At 36.3% G+C, this 25,882-nt stretch overlaps 1 protein-coding gene across 8 annotated transcripts in view; it reads left to right on the top strand.

The window, feature by feature from the left end:
- BRIP1 (BRCA1 interacting helicase 1) overlaps nt 1-24,632 on the top strand; it is a 182,216-nt gene extending 157,584 nt beyond the window's left edge. For all 8 annotated transcript variants that reach the window (XM_024235622.3, XM_024235621.3, XM_024235620.3 and 5 more), the window contains 3 exons: nt 12,190-12,272; nt 19,630-19,959; nt 21,686-24,632. In XM_024235622.3, the coding sequence (XP_024091390.3) occupies nt 12,190-12,272; nt 19,630-19,959; nt 21,686-22,527 (1,255 nt within the window). In that variant the 3' untranslated portion in view covers nt 22,528-24,632. The remainder of the gene's footprint in view (nt 1-12,189; nt 12,273-19,629; nt 19,960-21,685) is intronic.
- Nucleotides 24,633-25,882: the final 1,250 nt, after the last annotated feature.

The following is a 25,882-nucleotide window of genomic DNA, read 5'->3' as shown; positions in this document are numbered from 1 at the left end:
AACTCAAGTCCAGTATGTTCTCTGACTGTAATGGAATTAAACTAGTAATCTAGTTTAAACTAGAAATCAATAACAGAAAAATGTCCAAATACTTGGAAATTAAGCAGCATATTTCTAAATAATCCATAGGCAAAACAGCAAGTTTCAAGTAAAATTAGAAAATATTTTGAACTGATCAAAAATGAAAATACAGCATATCAAAATGTAAGGACTGCAGCTAAAGCAGTGCTCAGATGGATATTTATGTCATTAAATGCTTATTTTGGGAAAAAACGTCCTCAAATCTTTGATCTTAGTTTCTACCTTATGAAGCTAGAACAAGAAGAGCTAAATAAATGTGAGGCAAACAGGAAAAAAAGGAATAATAAAAACAAGTATAAATTGATGAATTGTAACAAAAATAATGAAATCAGTGAAATTAAAATTAAGCTGTTTGAACTAAGAGTTGAGCTACCATTCAACTCAGCAATCCCATTACTGGTTATATGCCCGAAGGAAAATAAATCATTCTGCCAAAAAGACACACGCAGCTGTGTGTTCATCACAGCACAATTCACAAAAGCAAAGACATAGAAGCAACTCAAATACCTATCAACGGTGGACTAGATAAAGAAAATATGGTACATATACACCATGGAATACTGCACAGCCATTAAAAAAGAATGAAATCATGTCCTTGCAGCAACATGGATGCAACTGGAGGCCATTATCCTAAGCAAACTAACACAGAAACAGAAAACCAAATACCATATGTTCCCACTTATAAATGGGAGATAAACAATGGGTACGCATGGACTTAAAGATGGCAACATAGACACTAGGGAATGAATGTTAAGTGGAGGCAGAGAAGGAGGGAAGCAAGGGTTGAAAAACTACCTATTGTGTTCTATGCTTGCTTTCTGGGTAACAGGTTCAGTTGTACTCCAAACTCAACATCATGCAATATACCCTTGTAACAAACCTGCACATGTACTCCTGGAATCTAAAATAAAATAAAAATTGAAAAAGAAAAAAAATAGACTCTTTGAAAAGATCAATAAAATTGATAAACCTCTAGCAAAATTAACAAAGAAAAAAAGAGAAGCCGCAATTACTAATATCAGGAATAAAAGAGGTATTAATAGTATAACTACAGCCTCCACAGGCATTAAAAGAATAATATGAGAATACTACGAACAACTCTATACATATACATTTGATAACTTAGATGAAGTAGATTAATTCCACAAAACCCACAAAATACCAAAATTCACCCAAGATGAAATAGATAACATGCATAGCTATCTAGCAAAGAAATAGAATTCATAGTTAAAAGCCTTCTAAAAAATTCACCCAGATGTGTTCACTAGCAAATATTACCAAACATTTAAAGAAGAAATAACACAAATTTTACATAATGTCTTCTAAAAAGTAGAAGATGCAATCCTTCCCAATTTATTTTATGAGACCAGAATTAACCAGCAACCAAACCAGATGAAGACTACAAAAACAAAAGGAAAAGGGAGGAAAAAAAGAAACTATAAGAGCCTAAAAATAAAACTGCACACCTACAACCATCTGATCTTTGACAAAATTAGCAAAAATAAACAATGGGGAAAGGACTCCTTGTTCAATAAATGGTGCTGGAGTAACTGGCTTGCTGTATGCAAAAGAATGAAACTGGACCCCCTACCTTTTACCATATACAAAAATCAACTCAAGATGGATTAAAATGAACTCAAGATGGATTAAAGATTTAAGTGTAAGACCTCAAACTATAAAAATCCTAGAAGAAAACCTAGGAAATACTGTTCTAAACATCAGATTTGGCAAAGAATTTGTGACTAAGTCCTCAAAAGCAATTGCAACAAAACAAAAATTGACAAGTGGGACCTAACTGGCTAGCCGTATGCAGAAGATTGAAACTGGACCCCCTTCCTTACACTATATACAACAACCAACTCAGGGTGAATTGAAGACTTAGATGTGAAACCTTAAACTAAAAACTCTTGAAGAAAACCTAGGAAATATCATTCTGGACATAGGCTCTAGCAAAGATTTCATCATGGAGACACCAAAAGCAATTGCAACAAAAACAGAATCGACGAATGGGACTTAATTAAACTTAAGAGCTTCTGCACAGCAAAAGAAACTATCAACAGAGTAAAGACAACCCACAGAATGGGAGAAAATGTTTGCAAACTATGCATCTTACAAACGTCTAATAACCAGAATCCATAAGGAACTTAAATTGACAAGCAAAAAACAACCCCATTACAAAGTGGCCAAAGGACATGAACAGACATTTCTCAAAAGGAGACATGCATGTGGCCAAGAAGCATATGAAAAAATGTTCAACACACTATCATTAGAGAAATGCAAATCAAAACCACAATGTGGCTGGGCGTGGTGGCTCACGCCTATAATCTCAGCACTGGGAGGTCAAGGCGGGCAGGTCACTTGAGGTCAGGAGTTGGAGACCACTCTGCCCAACATGGCAAAACCCCATCTCTACTAAAAATAGAAAAATTAGGCGGGTGTTGTGGCACACACCTGTAATTCCAGCTACTTGGGAGGCTAAGGCAGGAGAATCATTTGAACCTGGGAGGTGGAGTTTGCAGTGAGTTGGGATTGTGCCACTGCACTTTAGCCTGGGCAATAGAGTGAGACTCTGTCTCAAAACAAACAAACAAAAACACATACATACACAATGAGATAACATATCACAACAGTCAGAATGGCTATCGTTAAAAAGTCAAAAAAACAAAAACAAAAACAGATGCTGGCAAAATTACAGAGAAAAGGGACCGCATATGTACTGCTGGTGGGAATGTAAATTAGTTCAGCCACTGTGGAAAGCAGTTTGTTGATTTCTGAAAGAAGTTAAAGCAGAAGTACTGTTCAACCCAGCGATTCCATTATTGGGTGTATACCCAAAGGAATGTGAGTCATTCTCCCATAAAGACATATGTATCTGTATGTTTATCGCAGCACTATTCACAGTAGCAAAGACGTGGAATCAACCTAAATACCTATTGATAGTAGACTGGATTAAGAAAATGTGGTACATATACACAATGGAATACTATGTAACCATAAAAAAGAGTAAGATCATGTCCTTTGCAGCAACATGGATGGAGCTGGAGGCCATTATTCTAAATGAACTAACGCAGGAGCAGAAAACCAAATACCACATGTTCCCACTTATACACGGGAGCTAAACATTGAGTATATGTGGACAGAGATGGGAACGATGGACACCAGGGCCTACTTGAGGGTGGAGAGCTTAAAATTAAGCTGTTTGAACTAAGAGTTGAGCTACCATTCAAGGAAAACTACCTGTTGGATACTATCCTGCTTTTTACCTGGGTGACAAAATGATCTGTCCCAATTTGTCACAACAAACCCCCATGACATGCAATCTGCCTCTATAACAAACCTGCACGTGTATTCCTGAAACTAAAATAAAAGTTAAAAAACAACAACAACAACAACTATAGATCAATATCCCTCTGAAACACAGATGAAGATGTCCTCAACAGAGTGCCAGCAAATTGGGTAGGGTCCTCAAAAATGGCAGAACAAAGACCTCTGAAATTTCTAAAAGCAATGAGAAAATAGGCAAAAATAAGCAACTTTATCAAAACTCTGGGTATTAACCAAAAGTTACAGCATTCTAGGAAGCATTTGCTCCTTAAAAATAGCTGAATTGTAGTAAGAACAGTAAGCTTTGTGGTATTTTAACTTGCTCTGTTCTCACCTCTCTCCAAGTTCACAATAGCCTTAAAAACCAACAGCTTGAAATCATGAGGAAAGCCAACAACCCGACAGTCATTGGAGGGAGCAAAACAGGTCTGGAGTACATTTCCAGAGAATTATGTGACCTACCTGGGAGTTTCCTGGAAGACCCCACTCACAAGGCTATCTTTATTTGACCTGACTCAGAGCTCACCCAGCCAGCTGTTTAACTTCACAGTTGCCTGAGACAATGAATGACATTTGGGGCAAGTGAGAGGCTAGCCAAAAAATGTAAAGAGAAAAGCTGAGGAATGCGATGTCCACAGAGAGCTTTTAAAGTTCTGACATATTCCTGGGATTTTAGTGGGCCATGCATATGTGTAGGACTGTGCATGTGACCAGTGATGTGGACATGCTAAGAAAAGACCTGAAAAGGCCCTAAGCTATCACCGTGGTGCTCTGCTGAAGCAGGAAGTGAAAACAAGATCAGAGTTATTACCTACCTTGCTGAAGATTGAAATTATGCCCCAATATATGCAGAGACTCTTGGCAAAGAATGGGAGACGTGATGGTTCTAGACATTTAAGGAAATCTCTGTCTAATTATTAGCTGACTACTAAGTTAACCAAGCAGTCTTCAATGACCGCACATGACAGAATACAGACTTTACAGGATTATTTTAGAAAAATTACAAGAACAAAATACCTTGAAGAGGGAGAATAATCCGATTTCTATATTTGCCACATTATATTATTTAAAATGTACTGTTTTCAACAAAAATCATGACACATAACAAAGAAAGTATAACTAAGAGAAAAAAATAATAGAAACTCTCCCTGAGGAAACCCAGACATTTGTCTTAGTAGACAAAGCTATGCCTTAGGAGAGAAAGCTAGTTCAAATATGTTCAATAACTAAGCAAACTGTGTCAAAAACTATGAGAATGATGTCTCACCTCACTAAATAGGGAATATCAATAAAGAGATAAAATTTGCTTAACAAAAACCTAATTGAAATTCTGGAGTTGGAAAGTATAATAGTTAAAATGAAATATTCTTTACAGGGGCCCAACAGCAGATTTAAGCAGGCAGAAGAAAGAATTGATTTACTTAAACATCAATTGAGATTATTTACTCTGAAGAACAGAAAGAAAAAGAATGAAGAACAGCTAGCATAATCTCAGAGACCTGTAAAACCTCATCAAGCATACCAACATATGCATATTTGGAGTCCCAGAAGGAGAGGAGAGAAAAAAGAATAGAAAGAATATTTAAAGAAATTATGGCTGAAAATATTCCGAATTTGATGAAAAACGTTAATTTATACATCCAAGAAGATAAGTGAACTCCAAGTAGGATGAACTCAGGGAGATTCCTATCTAGATGGTTGAAATCAAACAGCCAGAAGAGAGAATCTAGAAAGCAGCAAGAGAGAAATAACTCATCATGTACAAAACATCCTCCAGACCAGGAAGCAGTTAATTGACATGTTCAAAGTGCTGAAAGAAAATGACTGTCAACCAAGAATACTACATCTAACAAAACTGTCCTTCAGAAATAAGGTAAAAATTAAGACATTCCCAAATAAACAAAAACCAAGAGAATTACTCTATAGCAAACTTGTCCTACAAGAAATACTAAAAGGAGTCTTTCAGGCTGAAATGAAAGGATATTAGGAAGTAAGTCATGCACACAATGAAATAAAGAATACCCACAAAGATAACGACATATGTAAATATAAAAGTTAATATCAATGTACTTCTTGCTTATAATTCTTTTACTCTTGATTTTTTAAAAGAGCAACTGCATAAAATAATAATTGTAAATCTGTGGTGATTGTCTCGTGGGTTGCCAAGACCACCTTCAGGTTCAGTAATTCACTTGGAACAGTTAGCCTCAGGATATAACTGTATACATGGCTAGGATTTATTACAGTGAAATGACATCAAGCACAGTCAGCAAAGAGAACAAAACATGTGCATGGGACAAAGTCTAGGGAGCCAGTCTTAAGCTTCCAAGTGTCCTCTCCCAGTGCAGTTACACAGGACACACTTCCCCAAGCAATGAGTTGCGGCAACATGTGTGAAATATTTCCAAGGGATCAGAGGAACTCATTAGCACCCAGAGATTTTACTGGGGCTGGTCATATAGGCAGCCTCTGCCTAGCAGTTTCCAGAAGACTAGACTCTCAAAAGGAGAATAAGTATTCAGCATTAATATATTATTCACTCAAACAGTTCAGGCACAGTGAGACACTCTTATCAGTCAATCACAGGTACTCTCCTGAATCTAAGTTTTCATTCATCAGCCCAGGGCCACCTTTAAACAGACCTTTCTAGGGGTAAACAATCCAACCTACAATGTTAATTCTTCTGCACCAGCGTACAATGTTTAAAGATATAATTTATATGACAATAACAACCCAAAGGTGATAGATGAGGGAACAGAAGGACCATTTTTGTGTACTGTTGAAATTAAATTGGCAATTATCCTGACTAGTTTATTACTGGTTGATATGTTTATTATACTCTTCAACCACTAAAAATAAGAAAATATAGTAAGGTAAATGACAAGAGAATTAAAATTATATACTGGAAAGTGTCTATTGGAGAAAATGGAAAGTAATGGAAAGACAGAAGAACAAAATACGTAAGGCATATGGAAAGCAAATAGCAAAGTGAGTATTTTACAAAATAGCTGAGTAAATCCTACCTTATCAGTAGTTACATTAAATGTAAGTGGATTAAACACTCCAATCTAAAGGCAAAGTTTGGCTGAATGGATTGAAAATAATGTGATATATGCTGTCTGCAAGAGAAACGCTAGTTTAAAAAAACACAAATAGGTTGAAAATAAAATGATGGGAAAAGACATACCATGCAAATAGTAAACAAAAGAGAGCTGGTTTGGTTATACTAATATCAGATAAAATAGACCCTTAAGACAAAAAAAAGTTAATAGAAACAATTAACATTTTATAATGATAAAAGTGCCATTCCGCCTGCAATCCCAGCACTTTGGGAGGCTGAGGTGGGCAGATTGCTTGAGCTCAGGAGTTCAAGACTAGCCTAGGCAACATGATGAAACCCTGTCTCTACTAAAAGTACAAAAAAATCAGCTGGGTGTAGTGGTGTGTACCTATAATCCCAGCTATTCAGGAGACTGAGGTGGGAGAATTACCTGAGCCCAGGAAGTTGAGGCTGCAGTGAGCCATGATCTCACTACTTCACTCTAGCCTGGGCAACTGGAGTAAGACCCTGTCCAAAAAAAAAAAAAAAAAAAGCCATTCTCTCAAGAATGTATAACAAGTCTAAATATGCAATTATAAACATATGCAGTTAACAAAAAGGCCCCAAAACACATCTAGCAAAAAGCATCAGAAATCAATAATTTAGTAATACTTGGAGACTACCACACCCTACTCAATAATGGATAGAACAACTAGAAGGAAAATCAACAGAAAATAAAAGCCTTGAACAAAACTACAAACCAACAACTACAAACAAACCTAACAGACATCTGTAGCACACTTCACCCAACAACAGGAAAATACGCATTCTCCTCAAGTGAACGTGGCATGTTCTTCAGGATAGGCCATCCGTTCATCCATAAAATATAAGTTTCCATAAAAGTTAAGAGGTTGAAATCATTACAAGTATTATTTCTGACTACAATGAAATAAACCAGAAATCAATAATGGGAGGAAAAATGGAAAACTCACAAATACATGGAAATTCAATGACATACTTTTAAACAACCAGTGGGTCAAAGAAGAAATCAGAAGAAAAATTGAAAAATACATCGTGATAAATGAAAATGGAAACAATGTCTCAAAATTTCAGGGACACAGTGAAAGTACTGCTCCCAGGGAAACTTAAAAAAGCTGTAAACATCTAGGCCAGGCGCGGTGGCTCACGTGTGTAATCCTAGCACTTTGGGAGGCCGACACAGGCAGATTACCTGAGGTCAGGAGTTCCAGACTAGCCTGGCCAACATGGTGAAACCCCGTCTCTACTAAAAATACAAAAATTAGCCAGGTGTGGTGGCACACACCTGTAATCCCAGCTACTTGGGAGGCTGAGGCAGGAGAACTGCTTGAGCCCAGGGGACAGAGATTGTAGTGAGCCGAAATCATGCTACTGCACTCCAGCCTGGCTGACAGAGCAAGACTCTGTCTAAAAAAAAAAATACTGTAAACACCTGTATTTTAAAAGAGTAAACATCTGGAATCAATAATCTAACCTTCCTCCTTAAGGAATTAGGAAAAAAAGAGCAAACTAAACCCAAAGCGAGGCAATTAAAGGAAATACTAGAGATTAAAAAGGAAATAAATGAAATAGAGAATTCAAAGAACAGTAGAGAATAACCAAGGTAACAAAAGTTGATTTGTTGAAAAGATCAACAAAATTGACAGACCTGTACCAAGACTGACCAAAGAAAATACAGAGAACTTCTAATTTACTAAAATTAGAAATGAAAGAGGGGATGTTACTACCTTACAGAAATACAAAGGATTATAAGAGAATACCTTCAAAAATTGTGTGATGACAAATAACTTAGATTAAATGGACAAATTCATAGATAGACACAAAATACTGAGAATATATCAAGAAGAAATAGAATATCTTTTTTTTTTTTTTTTTTTGAGACAGAGTCTCACACTGTTGCCTGGGCTGGAGTGCAATGGCATGATCTCAGCTCACTGCAACCTCTGCCTCCCAGGTTCAAGCAATTCTCCTGCCTCAGCCTCCTGAGTAGATAGGATTACAGGTGCCTGCCACCATGCCCGGCTGTATTTTTAGTAGAGACGGGGTTTCACTATGTTGGCCAGGCTGATCTTGAACTCCTGACCTTGTGATTCACCTCCCAAACTGCTAAGATTACAGGCATGAGCCACTGTGACCAGCTGAAATAGAATATCTGAATAGATGTATAACAAGTAAAGATAGAATTTGTCATCAAAACACTTCCCCCCCGCCTTTTTTTTTTTTTTTTTTTTTTTTTGAGACAGAGTCTCTATCTGTTGCCCAGGCTGGAGTGCAGTGGTGCAATCTCAGCTTACTGCAAGCTCCGCCTCCTGGGTTCATGCCATTCTCCTGCTTGCCTCCTGAGTAGCTGGGACTACAGGTGCCTGCCACCACACCTGGCTAATTTTTTATATATTTAGTAGAGACAGGGTTTCACTGTGTTAGCCAGGATGGTCTCGATCTCCTGATCTCATGATCCGCCCGCCTTGGCCTCCCAAAGTGCTGGGATTACAGGCGTGAGCCACCGTGCCTGGCCTTTTTTTGTGTGTGTGTGTGTGAGACAAAGTCTCAATCTGTCACTCAGGCTGGAATGCAGTGGCATGATCTCTCAGCTCACTACAACCTCTACCTCCCAGGTTCAGGTGATTCTTCTGCCTCAGCCTCATGATCAAATGAATTCTACCAAAAATTTACAGAATTAGCATTAATCTTTCATTAACTCTAGCAAAAAATAGAAGAGAAATATTTACCAACTCATTCTATGTGGCCAGTATTACCTGATACTAAAACAAGTAAAATACATTACAAGAAAAGAAGATTGTACAGCAATATTTCATATGACTGTGGAAATAAAAGCCATTGACAGAATCAGCAACATACTAAAAGGATTATACACCATGACCAAGTAAGATTTATCCCAGCAATCCAAGATTGGTTCAACGTGCTTTATAAAATCAATTAATGTAATACACCATATTAAAAGAAGACCAAAACCACACGATCTTCTCAAGATGCAAAAAAAAAAAAAAAAAAAAAAAGCATACAACAGTATTCAACACATTTTCATGATGAAAATACTCAACGAAGTGGGAATATAAGGTTACTTACTTGGCTTTAATGAGGTCATCTATTAAAAGCTCACAGCTAGCATCATACTTAATCTTAAAAGACTGAAATGCTTTTCCTAAGTTCAAGATCACGACAGTGATTTTCACTCTTACCACTTCTATTCAATATTGTATTGGAGGTTCTAACCAGGGCAGTGAGACAAGAAGAAGAAAGAAAGGTATACAGATTGGAAAGGAAGAAGCAGAACTATTTTTATTTGCAAATGATATATTACATTCTAAGAAAATTCTAAGAAATCCATTTTTAAAATAACAGAACTGATAGGTTCAGTAAGGTTTCAGGTTACAAGACCAATATTAACAAATCAATGACATTTTTATTCACTAGCAGCCAAAAATCTAAAAATGAACTTAAAAAATTCCATTTAAAATAACATCAGAAAGAAGAAAATACTTAGAAATATACTTAACTAAGGAGATGAAAGATCTGTATACTGAATACTGGAAAACATTATTGAAAGAAAATTCTAAATAAATGGAAAGAATCCCATGTTCATGGATTAGAAGACTTATCGTTAGGATATCAACACTCCCCTATATTGATATAGAGGTTAAATACAACACTAATCAAAATCCCAGCTGACTTTCTGGAAGGAATTGAGAAGCTGATTCTAAAATTATTATGGAAAAGCAAGGAACCCAGACTAGTCAAAACAATCTTGAAGAAGAAGAACATACTAGGAGAACAAACAGTTTTCTATTTCAAACTTACTACAAAGCTACAATAATCAAGACTATGTTGTACTGGCATAAAGACAGATGTATAGATCAATGGGTAGAATTGAGGGTCCATAAAAAAATTCATACATCTACGGTGAACTGGTTTTTGACAAGAGTGCCAAGACAACTCAAAGAAAGAACAGTCTTTTCAACAGATGGTGTTGGGACAACTGGATATCTATGTGCAAATAATGAAATTAGACTCCTACCTCACACCATATACAAAAGTTAACTCAAAGTGGATCAAAGACAGAAAAAGGCAAAAACAGAGGTATAAATTTTCTTGACCTTGTATTAGGCAATAGTTTCTTAGATCTGCTATCAGAAGCACGGGCAACCAAAGAAAAAGTAGATAAATTGGACTTTGTTATAGTTCAAATTTTTATTCTTCAAAGGACAGTATCAAGAAGTGGAAAAGACAACTCACATATGGAGAAAATATTTGTAAATCATGTGTAGCAGGATCTAGTATCCAGAATATATAAAGAACTCTTACAACTTAATAATAAAAAGACAAAATGGGCCATTAAAAGTGGACCAATAATTTGACCAGACTTCTCCAAAAAAGGCCAGTAAGCACATAAAAAATGATGTTCAACGTCATTGGTTGTTAGGGAAATGCAAATCAAAGCCATAATGAAATATCATTTCACACTTCCTAGGGTAGATATAGTTTTAGAAGGGTATACAATAACAAATGATGGTGAGGATGTGGAGATTTTGGAACCCTTGTACGTAGGTGGTGGGAATGTAAAATGTGTAGCTGCTTTGGAAAACAGTATGGCAGTGTTTGAAAAAGTTAAACATAGAATTACCATATGACTCACCAATTCCACTTCTAGGTATATGCCCAAGAGAATAAAAAACATGTATTCATATAAAAACCTGTACCCAAATGTTTATAGCAGCATTATTCACAGTAGCCAAAAAGTGGAAACATTAACTTATAAATGAAGTACTGAGAAATGATACAATATGAGTGAATCTTGAAAACATCATGTTCAGTGAAGTATGCCAGATACAAAATGCTACATATTGTCTGATTCCAGTTAAATGAAATGTCCAGAATTGGCAACTCTCTAAGGACAGAAAGATTAGTGGTTGCCAGAGGTAATGGGGAATAATTGGGATAATTTGGAGTAACAGCTAGTGGGCACAGGGTTTCTTTTTGGGGTGGTGAAAATGTTCTGGGATAGATAAGTGGTATAGGTTATACAGCCTTGTAAATATACCAAAAACCATTGCATTGTACACTTTAAAATTGTTTAATAATTATTAAAAAGTATGTTTTTATTTTTAATGTATTTTTTTAAACTAGCAAATTGAATCCAACAATCTATAAAAAGAACAATACACCATGACTAGGAATGCAAGGATGATTCAGTGTTTGAAAATGAACCAGTGTAATCTACCATATTAACAGTCAAAAGAAGAAAAACTACATGTTATGTCAATTGAATTTTAGAATATTTTTGACAAAATTAAATGTTTATTCATGATTAAAAACTCTCATCAAACTAGTAAAAAGGACCTTTACATAAAACCTACAATTATATATAATACTTAAGGTAAAAAAAAAAAAAAAAGGGTCTATTGGCTAAGAAAGATCTTAGAAAGTACTTTCTATAATTTTCTTGAGTGCAAAATAAAATACAGCATTTTGGGTGCAAGTTATCCATATTTGGAAAAAGCAGGGAATTTTTAATACATCTACTTTGTTACATTGTATTGGATAGCTTCTATAACTTTTCTGATAATAACAAATTGTTTAAAGGAATCTATAAAATTGATTTTTTTCCAATTTTCTGTCTGTCCCACTGGAAAACTGGATTTATTTCCGATGTTATAATTATTTGATTTTTTCCCTATTTTTTCTAGATGTATTCGACACAGAAATGATTGGGGAGCTCTTATTCTAGTGGATGATCGCTTTAGGAATAACCCAGGTCGCTATATATCTGGTAAGATCTCAGCTGGGCTTAGAGTAAAAACTAGTAACAATCTTCATATTTTTATTGTGGTGGAAAACACATAACATGAGCTCTACCATCTTATTAAGTGCACAATACAATATTGTTAACTATAAGCACAGTATTTCACAGCAGATATCTAGAACTTTTAAATCTTACATAACTGAAACTTAACACCAACTGAACAGCAATGCCCCATTTCCCTCTCCCCCATCCACTGACAACCACCGCTATACTTTCTGCTTCTATTAGTTTGACTGTTTTAGATACCTCATATAAATTGAATTATGCAGTATTTGTCCTTCTGTAACTGGCTCATTTCAGTTAGCATAATGTCCTCAAGGTTCATCTATGTTGCAGGATTTCCTTCTTTTCAATGACTGCTTAATATTTTATTTTATGTATACATTATACCATATTTTCTTTATCCATTCATCTGTCAGTAGACATTTATGTTGTTTCTCCCTCATGGATATTGGGAACAATGCTGCAATGGACATGGGAACGCAGATATCTTCAAGATGCTGATTTCAATTTTTTTGAATAAATACCAAGCGTAGGATTGGCGAATCATTGTAGTTCTAAGTTTAATTTTTTGATTTGATACTGTTCTTCATAGCAACTGCACCATTTAACATTCCCACCAACAGCACACAAGGGTTCCAGTTTCTCCATATCCTCCCTAATGCTTATTTCCTTTTTTCTTCTTTCTCCTTTTTAAATTTCATAATGGCTCTCCTACCAGGTATAATGTGATAGCACATTGTGGATTTGATTTGCGTTTCTCTGATGAATAGGGATGTTAAGCATCTTTTCTATACCTGTTGGCCGAACCATATGTCTTTGGAGAAACATCTTTTCATTTGCTTATTTTTTAATTGGGTTATTTGGATTTCTTTGCGTATCTGTTTTTTTGGTTTGGTTTTTGGTGTGTTTTTTTGTTTGTTTGTTTTTTGCTATTGAGATATAGGAGTTTCTTATATATTTTGGGGATTAACTCTTTATCAGATATATGTGTTGCAAATATTTTCTCCCATTCTGTAGGTTGTCTTTTGACTCTGCTGATTATTTACTTTGCTGCACAGAAGTTTTTTAGTTTAACATGGTCCTCTTTGTCTAATTTTGCTTTTATTGCCTGTGGTTTTGGTGTCATATCCAAACAATCATTGCCAACACCAAGACTGGATAATTTATAAAGATAAGAGATTTATTTGGCTTATGGTTCTGCAGGCTGCACAAGAATCATGGCACCAGCATCTGCTTCTAATGAGGGCCTCAGAAAGTCTACAATCATAGCACCAAGCCTTTCATGAGGGTTCTGTCCCCATGACCCACACACCTCCCGCTAGGCCCCACCTGTGACATTGGGGAACACATTTCAACATGAGCTTTGGAGGAAACAAATAACCAAAGCATATCAATCCCCAGTGACACCCTGTTGAAGATCTGCTGACCATATATGTGTGGATCTGCTTCTGAGCTCTCTATTATGTTCCATTGGCTTATATGGTTTTCTTTATGCCAGTACCATACTTTTTTGACTATTACAGCTCTGTAATGTATTTTAGAATCAGGAGGTATGATGCCTGCAGCTTTTATCTTTTTTCTCAAGATTCTTTTACCTATTTGTGGTCCTTTGTGGTTCCATATGAATTTAGATTGCGGCCGGGCATGGTGGCTCACGCCTGTAATCCCAGCACTTTGGGAGGCCAAGGCAGGTGGATCACGAGGTCAGGAGTTCGAGACCAGCCTGGCCAACATGGTGAAACCCCATCTCTATTAAAAATACAAAAATTAGCCGGGTGCGGTGGCAGGTGCCTGTAATCCCAACTATTCGGGAGGCTGAGGCAGGAGAATGGCTTGAACCTGGGAGGTGGAGGTTGCAGTGAGCCAACACCGCACCACTGCACTCTAGGCTGGGCGACAGAGCAAGATTCTGTCTCAAAAAAAGATCGCTTTCAGTAGTATGGACATTCTGACAATATTAGGTGTTCCAATCTGTGAACATGGGATATCTTTCCATTTATTTGTGTTATCTTTACTGTTTTTCAGCAATGTTTTATAATTTTCAATGTACAGGTTTTTTGCCTCCTTAGTTGTTTATTCCTAGGTATTTTATTATTTTTGATGCTATTTTTTTTTCCCTGGTTTGGGATTTTTTTTAATTTTTTTTTTTTTATTATTATACTTTAAGTTCTAGGGTACATGTGCACAACATGCAGGTTTGTTACATATGTATACATGTGCCATGTTGGTGTGCTGCACCCATTAACTCGTCATTTACATTAGGTATATCTCCTAATGCTATCCCTTCCCCCTCCCCCCCACCCCACAACAGGCCCCAGTGTGTGATGTCCCCCTTCCTGTGTCCAAGTGTTCTCATTGTTCAGTTATCATCTATGAGTGAGAACACGCGATGTTTGGTTTTCTGTCCTTGCGATAGTTTGCTGAGAATGATGGTTTCCAGCTTCATTCATACTATTATAAATGGGATTGTTTTCTTAAATTCCTCTTTTGGTTGTTTTTAGTGTATAGAATTGCAAGTGATTTTTGCACATTGATTTTTGTATTCTGCAACTTTACTGGATTTGTTTATTAGTCCTAACAGGTTTTTTTCAGTCTTTAGGGTTTTCCACATAAAAGATCATGTCATCTGCAAAGAGAGATCATTTTACTTTATTCTTTTTCAATTTGGATTCCTTTTATTTTATTTTCTTGCCTAATAGTCTGGCTAGGACTCTTAGTACTAAGCTAAATAGAAGTGGTGAGAATGAACATCTTTGCTTTGTTTCTGGTCTTAAAAGCTTTTCATTTTTTAATTTTTTGAAGAAAAATGCTTTGATTCCTTTCTCATTTTTCTTTTGTATACCTTCTATAGATATTTCCTTTGAGGTTACATGAGTCTTACATAAAACATAGTTACATAAAACAAAATAAAAAATATTTTCAGCTAACAAATTAATTTCAGTTGTATAAACTCTACACTTTTACTTTTCCCCATCACATTTTATTATTAAAGTCACAAATTATACCCTTTTATATAGTGTATCCACTAACATACTGTTATAGTTATTTCCATACTTTGTCTTTTAACTTCTGTATAGAATTAAACATTATTTATGTATCACTGTTGTTATATTAAAGTATTCTGTATTTGTGTACACTTTTAACTTCACGAGCAAACTTTATGCTTTTGTGTTGCTGTTTAGCAGGCTTCCTTTAGCATATCTTGTAAGGCACGTTTAGTGGTGAAGTCCGTCAGCTTTTGCTTATCTGGAAAAGTTTTTACCTCTTATTCATTTTGATAGATGGCTTTACCAGATATAATATCCTTCACTGGCAGGTTTTTTTCTTTCAGCACTTCAAACATGTCTTCCCACTTCCTTACGGCATGCAAGATGTCGCCTGAGAAATCTTTCTCTTTTTTTGGAGATAGGGTGTTACTCTGCCACCCAGGCAGGAGTGCAGTGGCGTGATCATGACTCACTGCAGCCTCAGCCTCCCAGGCTCAAGTGATCCTCCCACCTCAGCCTCAGCTGGGACTACAGGCATGCACCACCAGACCTGGCTAATTTTTAATTTTTGTTGTAGAGATGGGGTCTCACTGTGTTGCCCAGGCTAATCTCAAACTCCTCGGCTCAAGCAATTCTCCTACCTCTGCCTCCCAAAGTGTTGAGATTACAGGCATGAGCCTTCATGCCCAGCCTAGTGACTGTCTTATGGGACTTCATTTGTATACGGCAAGTTGCTTTTCTCTTGCTGTTTTCAAATTTCTATTTTTTTCTTTGACTTTTGACACTTTGATTATAAAGTGTCTTGGTACAGACTTTTGGGTTCATCCTGTTCAGGTTCGCTGGGCTTCGTGTATTTGGATGTCATTTTCCTCCCCCCAGGTTTATTAAGTTTTTGGTCATTATTTCTATAAATAAGCTTTCTGCTCCTTTCTCTCTTTCTCTTTCTAGGACTCCCAGAATGTGTATATTGGTCAGCTTGACGGTGCCCCATAAGTCAAGTCATAAGTGAAGTCATAAGCCTTCACTTTTTTTTTCCATTTTGTTTTTTCCTTTTTGCTTCCCTGACTGGATGATTTCAAACGACTTGCCTTCAGATTTCCTGATTCTGGGCACTTTGGGAGGCTGAGGCAGGTGGATCACTTGAGGTCAGGAGTTCGAGACCAGCCTGGCCAACATGGTGAAACCCCACCTCTACTAAAAATACGACAATTAGCTGGGTGTGGTGGTACATGCCTGTAGTCCCAGCTACTTGAGAGGCTGAGGCAGGAGAAACGCTTGAATCCGGGAGGTGGAGGTTTCAGTGAGCCGAGATGGCGCCACTGCACTCCAGCCTGGGTGACAGAGCGAGACTGTCTCAAAAAGTAAAATAAAATAAAATAAAATAAAATAATAAAATAAAAAATAAATAAAATAAAAAAATAAATAAAATAAAATAAAATATAAAATTAAATTAAAAAATAAAATATAAATAAAATAAAAAAAATAAAATAAATTTCCTGATTCTTCTTTCTGCTTGATCAAGTCTGCTGATGAACCCCTGTAGTGAATTTTTCAGTCCAGTTATTGCATTTTGTAGCTCCAAAATCTGTTTAGTTCTTTTTTATATTCTTTATCTTTGTTGAAATTCTTCTTTTTTTCTGTATTATTTTCTTGAACTTGTGAGCATCATGTTGACAGTTATTTTAAATTCCTTGCCAGGTAATTCATATAGCTCTTTTTTTTAGGGTTGGTTTCTGGAGACTTATTTTGTTCCTTTGACAGAGTTATTTTTTCCTGTTTCTTTATGTTTCTTGTAACCTTGTATGGTATCCACACATTTGAAAAAACAGCCACCTCTCACAGTGTTTACTGACTGGTTTTGTCTAGGGAAAGACCTTCACTCATCAGCCCAGGTAGGCATTCTGGGAGCCTCTCAAACCTTTTCCATGGATCTGTCTTCTTTGGACTTGTCTGTAAATTCCTTATTAAACATATTTGCTGGGTTTTTGTTTTTTGTTTTTTTTGGTCAGGGTCTCACTCTGTCACCCATGTTGGAGTGCAGTGGTACAATCTCAGCTCACTGCAGCCTCAGCCTCCTGGGTTCAAGGGATCCTCCCACTTCAGTCTCCCAAGTAACTGGGACCACAGGTGTACATCACTATACCCAGCTAATTCTTGTATTTTTTGTAGAGATGGGGTTTCACCGTGTCGTCCACGCTGGTCTCAAACTCCTGGGCTCAAGTAATCTGCCTGCCTCAGCCTCCCAAAGTGCTAGGATTACAGGCATAAGCCATCACGCCTGACTCTCTTTTGTTCTTAGTAGATTCCAGGCATACAGAGTATGCTAGGTCCAGTCAGTACTCTATGACAAGCAAGACAGAAACTAGTCCCTAGACAGCTCCTTGAAAAGCCAAGATGTTGGATGCGCACACTCCAGCTTTTCTGTCCCTCTGAGGGAGTGGCCATCAAACTGTATGGGCCTCTGTTGCACTGTGGTTCCTGTGGAGCAGAAACTTGCTGCACAGTGCTTTTGTTCTTAGTGGCTCCTGGGCGTGTAGGGTATGCCAGCTCATGTCATCTCTTCAGTACAGGTAAGATAGAAGCCAGTCCCTGGGGCAGCCTCTCAGAAAAAGACATAAGGTCCAGTTTTCTCTTTTCTCCCCAGGAAGAAGCAGCTAGGTACTATTCTGAAGTGGTGATCATGACGAGAGGGTGCCACAAATTTTCCTACCGCTTTGATGCAGCCAGTAGTATCATTTTTTTCTCACTCGATGGTTTCATCCAACAGTAAACAGTTTTCAGGGTCAATACCAGGAGTTATTATTAAAGAGCCATGGGATACATGTGTATCTTTATTATTACCTTTTAGCTAAAAAAAAACATTTTATTATAATAAAGAGATGTTAAATTTTGTTTTAGATTAGCCATGTGTGGGTGTAGACTCTACCTTTTCAATTTCAGAGCTTAATTACTGTATTTGGTTTGATATTAAAACATAAAGCAGAAAATATTGCTTTGTTTTATCTTCCCTTTCCACGTAAAGTGTGCAGTAGTATAGGTCAAACAGTAACTAAAGGCAAAAATGCTAAGTGCTGGTGTCTAGTAAGCAGGTAGAGCTCAGATTCTTTCAAGTTTTCAAAAGCAGACAATGATATTTTACATTGAAAAGGCTCTCTTTGATTATAAAAAGGTTGAAATGAAGAGGTAAATATAGTACTAAAATTCTTATTTTTATTTACTTATTTCTTTTTTAGAGACAGGTCTTACTCTGTTGCCCAGGCTGGAGTGCAGTGACGTGATCATAGTTCACTGCAACCTCGAACTCCTGTCCTCAAGCAATCTTCCCACCTCAGCCTCCCAAAATGTTGGGATTATACTGTGAGCCACCACACTCAGCCTAAAAATTTTCAATTTTAGAGAATTTCACATATTTTTATGGTCTAATCATATTCCCCAAATGAACAAAATAAAAAACTTCAAGGAAATGGCTTATTTAAAATTTTTTTAGTTTTAAAATCTAGAACTTAAATTTTTACCCTATAGTGACTTTTAAAACTAATTCCTCCAAAAGATGATGCTAGTTTTAGTAGTGTTAGCAGGGAATATTTATTTGTAAAAGTCCAAATATCTGATTTTGCATTTCATTTGGAAGTACACCATACTAGAAAACACCTTAAACTCTTAGGTTTCATTTTTATGCAGTTTTTATGTCACAGGTCAAATCATATCCTTTATAACTTGATTATATATTAAAAATAATTATATCATAAAAATTCAGAAGGGATGTGATTTGCCCATAAGACAGTGTTATTTATTTCACCTCCAGAATAATTTTAATTTAAGATGTATTTGGAATTGGTGGAGGAAGGGAACAAAAAAACTTGAGACTAGAATCTTGAAATTATTTTTGCAAAAGGAGTAAAATTTAGAATATTAGAATGGTAAGTTGTATTGATTACAACTTCTAGTTTCCCTACAAAAAAAAAATAGGCAATTTTTGTGGGGAATTATGATGAAATTAAATTTGCCATATTCACGAGTTATTCTTAACCAGAGAATATGTTTTCCCGTCTCTGCCCTACTTCCACTGCCTCTTTTCTCTCTCCATTTGACAATTACTGTATATAAAGAGAATGTTACTCATATGTTACTGATATATGAATGTTACTTCATATGTTACTGATACATATGTAGTAAAATTGCTGAATTGCAGAAAAAACATATGGAGAACCATTCTGTATATTCAAAATACAAATTAGATTACTTCACTAGAAAAAGCAAGTGTATTACCTTAGCATGTAATATTTTAATAACTAAGTAACCAAATTTTCCCCTGGGTTTACCTTTTTCTTTAGGACTTTCTAAATGGGTACGGCAGCAGATTCAGCACCATTCAACCTTTGAAAGTGCACTGGAGTCCTTGGCTGAATTTTCCAAAAAGCATCAAAAAGTTCTTAATGTATCCATAAAGGACAGGACCAATATACAGGACAATGAGTCTACACTTGAAGTGACCTCTTTAAAGTACGGTACCCCACCTTATTTACTGGAAGCAGCAAGTCATCTATCACCAGAAAATTTTGTGGAAGATGAAGCAAAGATGTGTGTCCAGGAACTACAGTGTCCTAAAATTATTACCAAAAATTCACCTCTACCAAGTGGCATTATCTCCAGAAAGGAGAAAAGTATGAAAAGTTCTTCCCATTTACCTTTGATAGAGAAGTCTTTCATTATATTTAGTGAAATGATATTTATTTGGGTATAGATTAATTTCCTTAAATATGGTGGTTTGTAATATAAGGTGTTATCATAAAGTAGTGAAACAGTATGGTGTATTGTAATGGGAACAAACTTTTGTCAGGAGACCAGAGCATATTTTCTGGTTTTCCACTAACTGGCTTTGCCACTTACTAGCTTTGTGATCATGAGCAAGTCATTTGCCCTTTTTGAGTCATAATAGGAAAAAAAAAAATGCCTGCCTAGCTATCCCTTCAGGTTGGGTTGTAAAGGTCAAAATTATAAATATCACAGCATTGTAAAGTACCATATAAGTGGTAGATGTTATTCTAAAGGCTATATAAAAATTTGGCCTAATTTTTTATGTAGATACTTCTATATGAACTTCTTTTCCTATATAGATAGTTCTCATGAACTTATTTATTTTTAGGAGGTGAGAGACCTTTATTTTAAGTGATGAAAAATAATATTTTAAAATATTTTGAAATAATCATCTGTATCAGATTGGCAAACTGTGGCCCATGGGCCAAATTTGGCCTGCTGCCTGTTTTTGTAAATAAAGTTTAATGAAATGTAGTCACACCCATTTATTTACATTTTACAAACAACAGCAGAGTTGAGTATTTGTGCGTATTGCACTAGAACAGCGTAATTGAGTAGTCGCAACAGATACATTATGCCCCACAAAGCCTAAATATTTCCTATCTGGCCTATAACAGAAAAGGTTTGCCAAACTCTGGTCTATACCATTGGATATAATTTCAGTTGTTTTAATTCATATATCCAAGGCGGGTGGATCATCTGAGGTCAGGAGTCTGAGACCAGCCTGACCAGTGTGGTGAAACGCTGTCTCTACTTAAAAAATACAAAAATTAGCTGGATGTGGAGGCAGCTGCCTGTAATCCCAGCTACTCAGGAGGCTGAGGCAGGAGAATCGCTTGAACCGGGAGGTGGAGGTTGCAGTGAGCCAGGATTGCACCATTGCACTCCAGCCTGGGCAACAAAAGCAAAACTCGGACTCAAAAAAAAGAAAAAAAATCAATTTTTAAACATTTATTTTGTAGTATATAAATACTACAAAATAGTAATACAATTTTTTATATAAATACTACAATTTTGTATATAAATACTACAAAATAGTAATATAAAATTCACTATAAATAGTGAATTCAAGCCGATTAACTTGGTAATCAGGAAACCTAAGTTCTAGTCTTGGTCTTCTCACTAACCAGTTTTATAACTTTGAGCAAATAACTTAGCCTTATGTCACTTTCCTTACTTATTAAATAAAAGAATTAGTCTAGGTAAGTTTTTCTCAGTCACTGGTTAGTGGATTTTCAAGGCAAATGTTTACAGCCTGTTCCCTCCTTTACTCAGCTCCCTTCCTCTTCCCTTTTACCCCTTCTTTCCTCATTCATTCTTGAGCTCCCTGCTGTGGAATTTGATAGTTTACCAGACAGCATTATAACTTGGGCTAGGAAACACTAGAGACCTAAGATTTCTTTCAGAGTTAATATTCTGTTCCAGGATGAAAATCCACTAGTATTTGTTGGGGGCTCTAAGTTATGTATCCTATAGAGTTATTTAGGTATTTCTAATAAATAATTATTTTAACTTAACAATTATGTTAGCTAGGAGCAGAAAGTTAAATCTCTTAAATTCTTGTATTCTTAGATGATCCAGTATTCCTGGAAGAAGCAGGGAAAGCAGAAAAAATTGTGATTTCCAGATCCACAAGCCCAACTTTCAACAAACAAACAAAGAGAGTTAGCTGGTCAAGCTTTAATTCTTTGGGACAGTATTTTACTGGTAAAATACCGAAGGCAACACCTGAGCTCAGGTCATCAGAGAATAGTGCCTCTAGTCCTCCCCGTTTCAAAACAGAAAAGATGGAAAGTAAAACTGTTTTGCCCTTCACTGATAAATGTGAATCCTCAAATCTTACAGTAAACACATCATTTGGATCATGCCCTCAATCAGAAACCATTATTTCATCATTAAAGATTGATGCCACCCTTAGTAGAAAAAATCATTCTGAACATCCGCTCTGTTCTGAAGAAGCCCTGGATCCAGACATTGAATTGTCTCTAGTAAGTGAAGATCAACAGTCCACTTCAAATAGAGATTTTGAAACAGAAGCAGAAGATGAATCTATCTATTTTACACCTGAACTTTATGATCCTGAAGATACAGATGAAGAAAAAAATGACTTAGCCGAAACTGATAGAGGAAATAGATTGGCTAACAATTCAGATTGCATTTTAGCTAAAGACCTTTTTGAAATTAGAACTACAAAAGAAGTAGATTCAGCCAGAGAAGTGAAAGCTGAGGATTGCACAGATACAAAGTTGAATGGAATTCTGCATATTGAAGAAAGTAAAATTGATGACATTGATGGTAATGTAAAAACAACTTGGATAAATGAACTGGAACTGGGAAAAACTCATGAAATAGAAATAAAGAACTTTAAACCATCTCCTTCCAAAAATAAAGGCATGTTTCCTGGTTTTAAGTAATAATACTTAACTCTCAAGCTAAGTAAAAATATGTCATCATGCTTATGTTAAACTCTGTTGTAAGTAAAAATATGTCATCATGCTTATGTTAAACTCTGTTGTAAGTAATAATTTGTAAATTGAATAAGTGGCATACTTTTTAAAAAACTATTTTATGTTCAGAAATGTAAATGTTATTATTCTTGAGTTTTTGGGTTTTTTTTTGTTGTTGTTGTTTTTTTTTTTTGAGACAGAGTCTTGGTCTGTTGCCCAGGCTGGAATGCAGTGGTGTGCTTTCGGCTCACCGCAACCTTCACCTCCAGGTTCAAGCGATTCTCCTGCCTCAGCCTTCTGAGTAGCTGGGACTACAGGTGTGCACCACCATGCCCAGCTAGTTTTTGTATTTTTAGTAGAGATGGGGTTTCACCATGTTGGCCAGGCTGGTCTCGAACTCCTGGCCTCGTGATCTGCCCTTCTCTGCCTCCCTAAGTTGCTGGGATTACAGGTGTGAGCCACTGTGCCTGGCCTATTCTTGAGTTTTGATAAAGTAATTCATATAAAATATTGTCCTCAAATAAGTCTTCCTTAGCTAAATGCAATTTAAAATTATCCAAAGATCCTAGGGCACTTCTAGTTTCACGTAAATATTCATATTAGGTGGTGCTCTTCATCCATTTGTTTTCATACTGATACATAAAAATTAATAGCAGTCTAATCTAGTCACACCTGTCATTTCATTATAGATTTTACCTCAAATCAGTCCAAGACTTTACCTCAACTCAGTCCAAGACTTTTTTAGAGATCACCATTTGTCTTGAAAGGTTTATTTCGTTATTAAACTGCCTACTTATAAGTAATTAAGAGAAATTAAGAAAGTAGTATGCATTTTTAATTGAAATTGTTTTACATTCTTTGTATAATAAACCTAAAACCAAACATGTCATAAACAAATTGATGTAAAGATATAAAATGCCAAATGAAGTATTCCAAATTTTCTATTCTAATTATTTAGCTTCACCATCATTTTGGAAAAAAATACCAGATCCTGCTTAGTATTATATATTTTTCCTAGTGGATCAGTGAGTAATAAGTACCAAACACTAGACTAGAAGGTAATTTCTACATTGTTTAGAAAGGGTGAAACAATTTATCCCCTCTGGTATTGTTCTAGCATAAGCTTTAGTTATACAATGATTAAGATAGAAAACTTCATATATAAATTTGATAAGCAAACCCACATTTATAGCTGCAGCTAAAATATGTTTCCTTAGGGCACAGTAATCCTTTCTGTGAATTTTGACCTTGTTTGTGTTTTTATGAATGAAGCTATATGTCTAATCAAAAATGATTATAAAAGATGCTCATCTCTAACATCATTCCAAAAATACATTCATTGATCTTTTTTTAAGAAACATCTGTTATTCACTGGGCATTGGGACTTTTTGTGAGTAATTTGAATTGAAATTTTATGAGCTATCCAAGAATTCTGTATGGTCTATTATTTTCAAATCAAAATTTCCAGTAAGGATTTATTTTACATTTCATTTGGATAAATGAATTATTATATAGGTATGTCTTTGCTTCCATTTTGAGACATTTAGATTTTTACAGCTTGTTTCTATAGCATTTGATGTTACAACTCTAAGCGTAGTTCAAAGACATTTAAATTGACAATTTACCAGTTAAAGAATTTAGAATATATTAGATCCCATCTAGTATTATATATTTTTTCTAGTTGATCATTGAGCAGTAAATACCAAATACTAGATTAGAAGGTAATTTTTACGTTGTTTTGAAAGGGTGAAACAATTTATCTCCTCTGGTATTATTCTTAAACCACAGATAGGGATAGTAGGGTAGTGAAACAAATAAATACCTGGTAGAAGACAAGAGACTTGGGCTCTACACCTGGCTCTGCCACTAATTTGCTAAGTCATATTGGCAATCACCACACCCTTCAGGGAATTAGTTTCATCTGTAAAATGCAGCGGTTAGTACTATAAAATCATACAAATTTCTTTGTGCTTTAAGAATCTATAAAGGAATGTCTGTTGATATTCTGAGTCGATTTTCATTTGCTTTTGTTCCAGAACGGTTAAAATAAAGCATATTATTTCATTAAAAAAGTAAAGTGGCTCTTACTCATTTACATTTAGGGAACGATGGCGACGTGGTTTGGCTATGTCCCCACCCAGATCTCATCTTGAATTGTAGTTCCCATAATCCCGACGTGTTGTGGGAAGGACCCAGTGGGAGGTAGTTGAATTGGGGGGGCGGTTACCCTCATGCCGTTCTCATGATACTGAGTTCTTATGAGACCTGATGATTTTATAAGGAGGTTTTCCCTGCTTCACTCTCATTCTTCTCTCCTGCTGCCCTGTGAAAAGGTGCCTTCCACCATGATTTTAAGTTTCTTGAGGCCTCCTCAGTCATGCAGAACTGTAAGTCAATTAAACCTCTTTCCTTTATAAATTACCCAGTCTTGGGTATGACTTTATTAGCAGCATGAGAACAGACTGACACAGATGGTATGAATATGTGCATAATAACTTGGAAAGCTAGATATTTATTTTCACAATGCTACAATTAAAACATTTTGAGGACTTTTGAAATTACCTTTAGGGCCGGGCGTGGTGGCTCACGCCTGTAATCCCAGCACTTTGGGAGGCCGAGACGGGCGGATCACGAGGTCAGGAGATCGAGACCATCCTGGCTAACATCGTGAAACCCCGTCTCTACTAAAAATACAAAAAATTAGCCAGGCGTGGTGGCGGGTGCCTCGGGAGGCTGAGGCAGGAGAATGGCTGAACCCGGGAGGTGGAGCTTGCAGTGAGCCGAGATTGCGCCACTGCACTCCAGCCTGGGCGACAGAGCGGGACTTCGTCTCAAAAAAAAAAAGAAATTACCTTTAGAATTGGTAAACTACATGAGAAAATTAAGCATATTATTCATATCTTAGTGTTATTACCCAACTTCATCTCCAATACTTTCCCCTTTCCCTAGCTAGATATGTTTTTGTTTTAGACAGTCTTGCTCTGTCGCTCAGGCTGAAGTGCAAAGGCACGATCTTGGCTCACTGCAACCTCTGCCTCGCAGGTTAAAGCGATTCTCGTGTCTCAGCCTCCTGAGTAGCTGGGATTACAGGTGTACACCACTGCACCCGGCTAATTTTTTTTTTTTTTTTTTTTTAAGTATAGACAGGGTTTCATCATGTTGGCCAGGCTGGTCTCAAACTCCTGACCTCAAGTGATCTGCCCACCTCGGCCTCCCAAATTGTTGGGATTACAGGCATGAGCCACCATGCCTGGCCTAGATATTTTTTATTCTTTTCAAAATTTAATTCTCCCTGAAGCTAAAAATTTTCATTATGGAGAAT

Source organism: Pongo abelii, chromosome 19, assembly GCF_028885655.2.
Source record: "Pongo abelii isolate AG06213 chromosome 19, NHGRI_mPonAbe1-v2.0_pri, whole genome shotgun sequence".
NCBI lineage: Eukaryota > Metazoa > Chordata > Mammalia > Primates > Hominidae > Pongo > Pongo abelii.
Note: the sequence above shows the minus strand (reverse complement) of the source record. Positions and strands in the feature narration are given on the sequence as shown.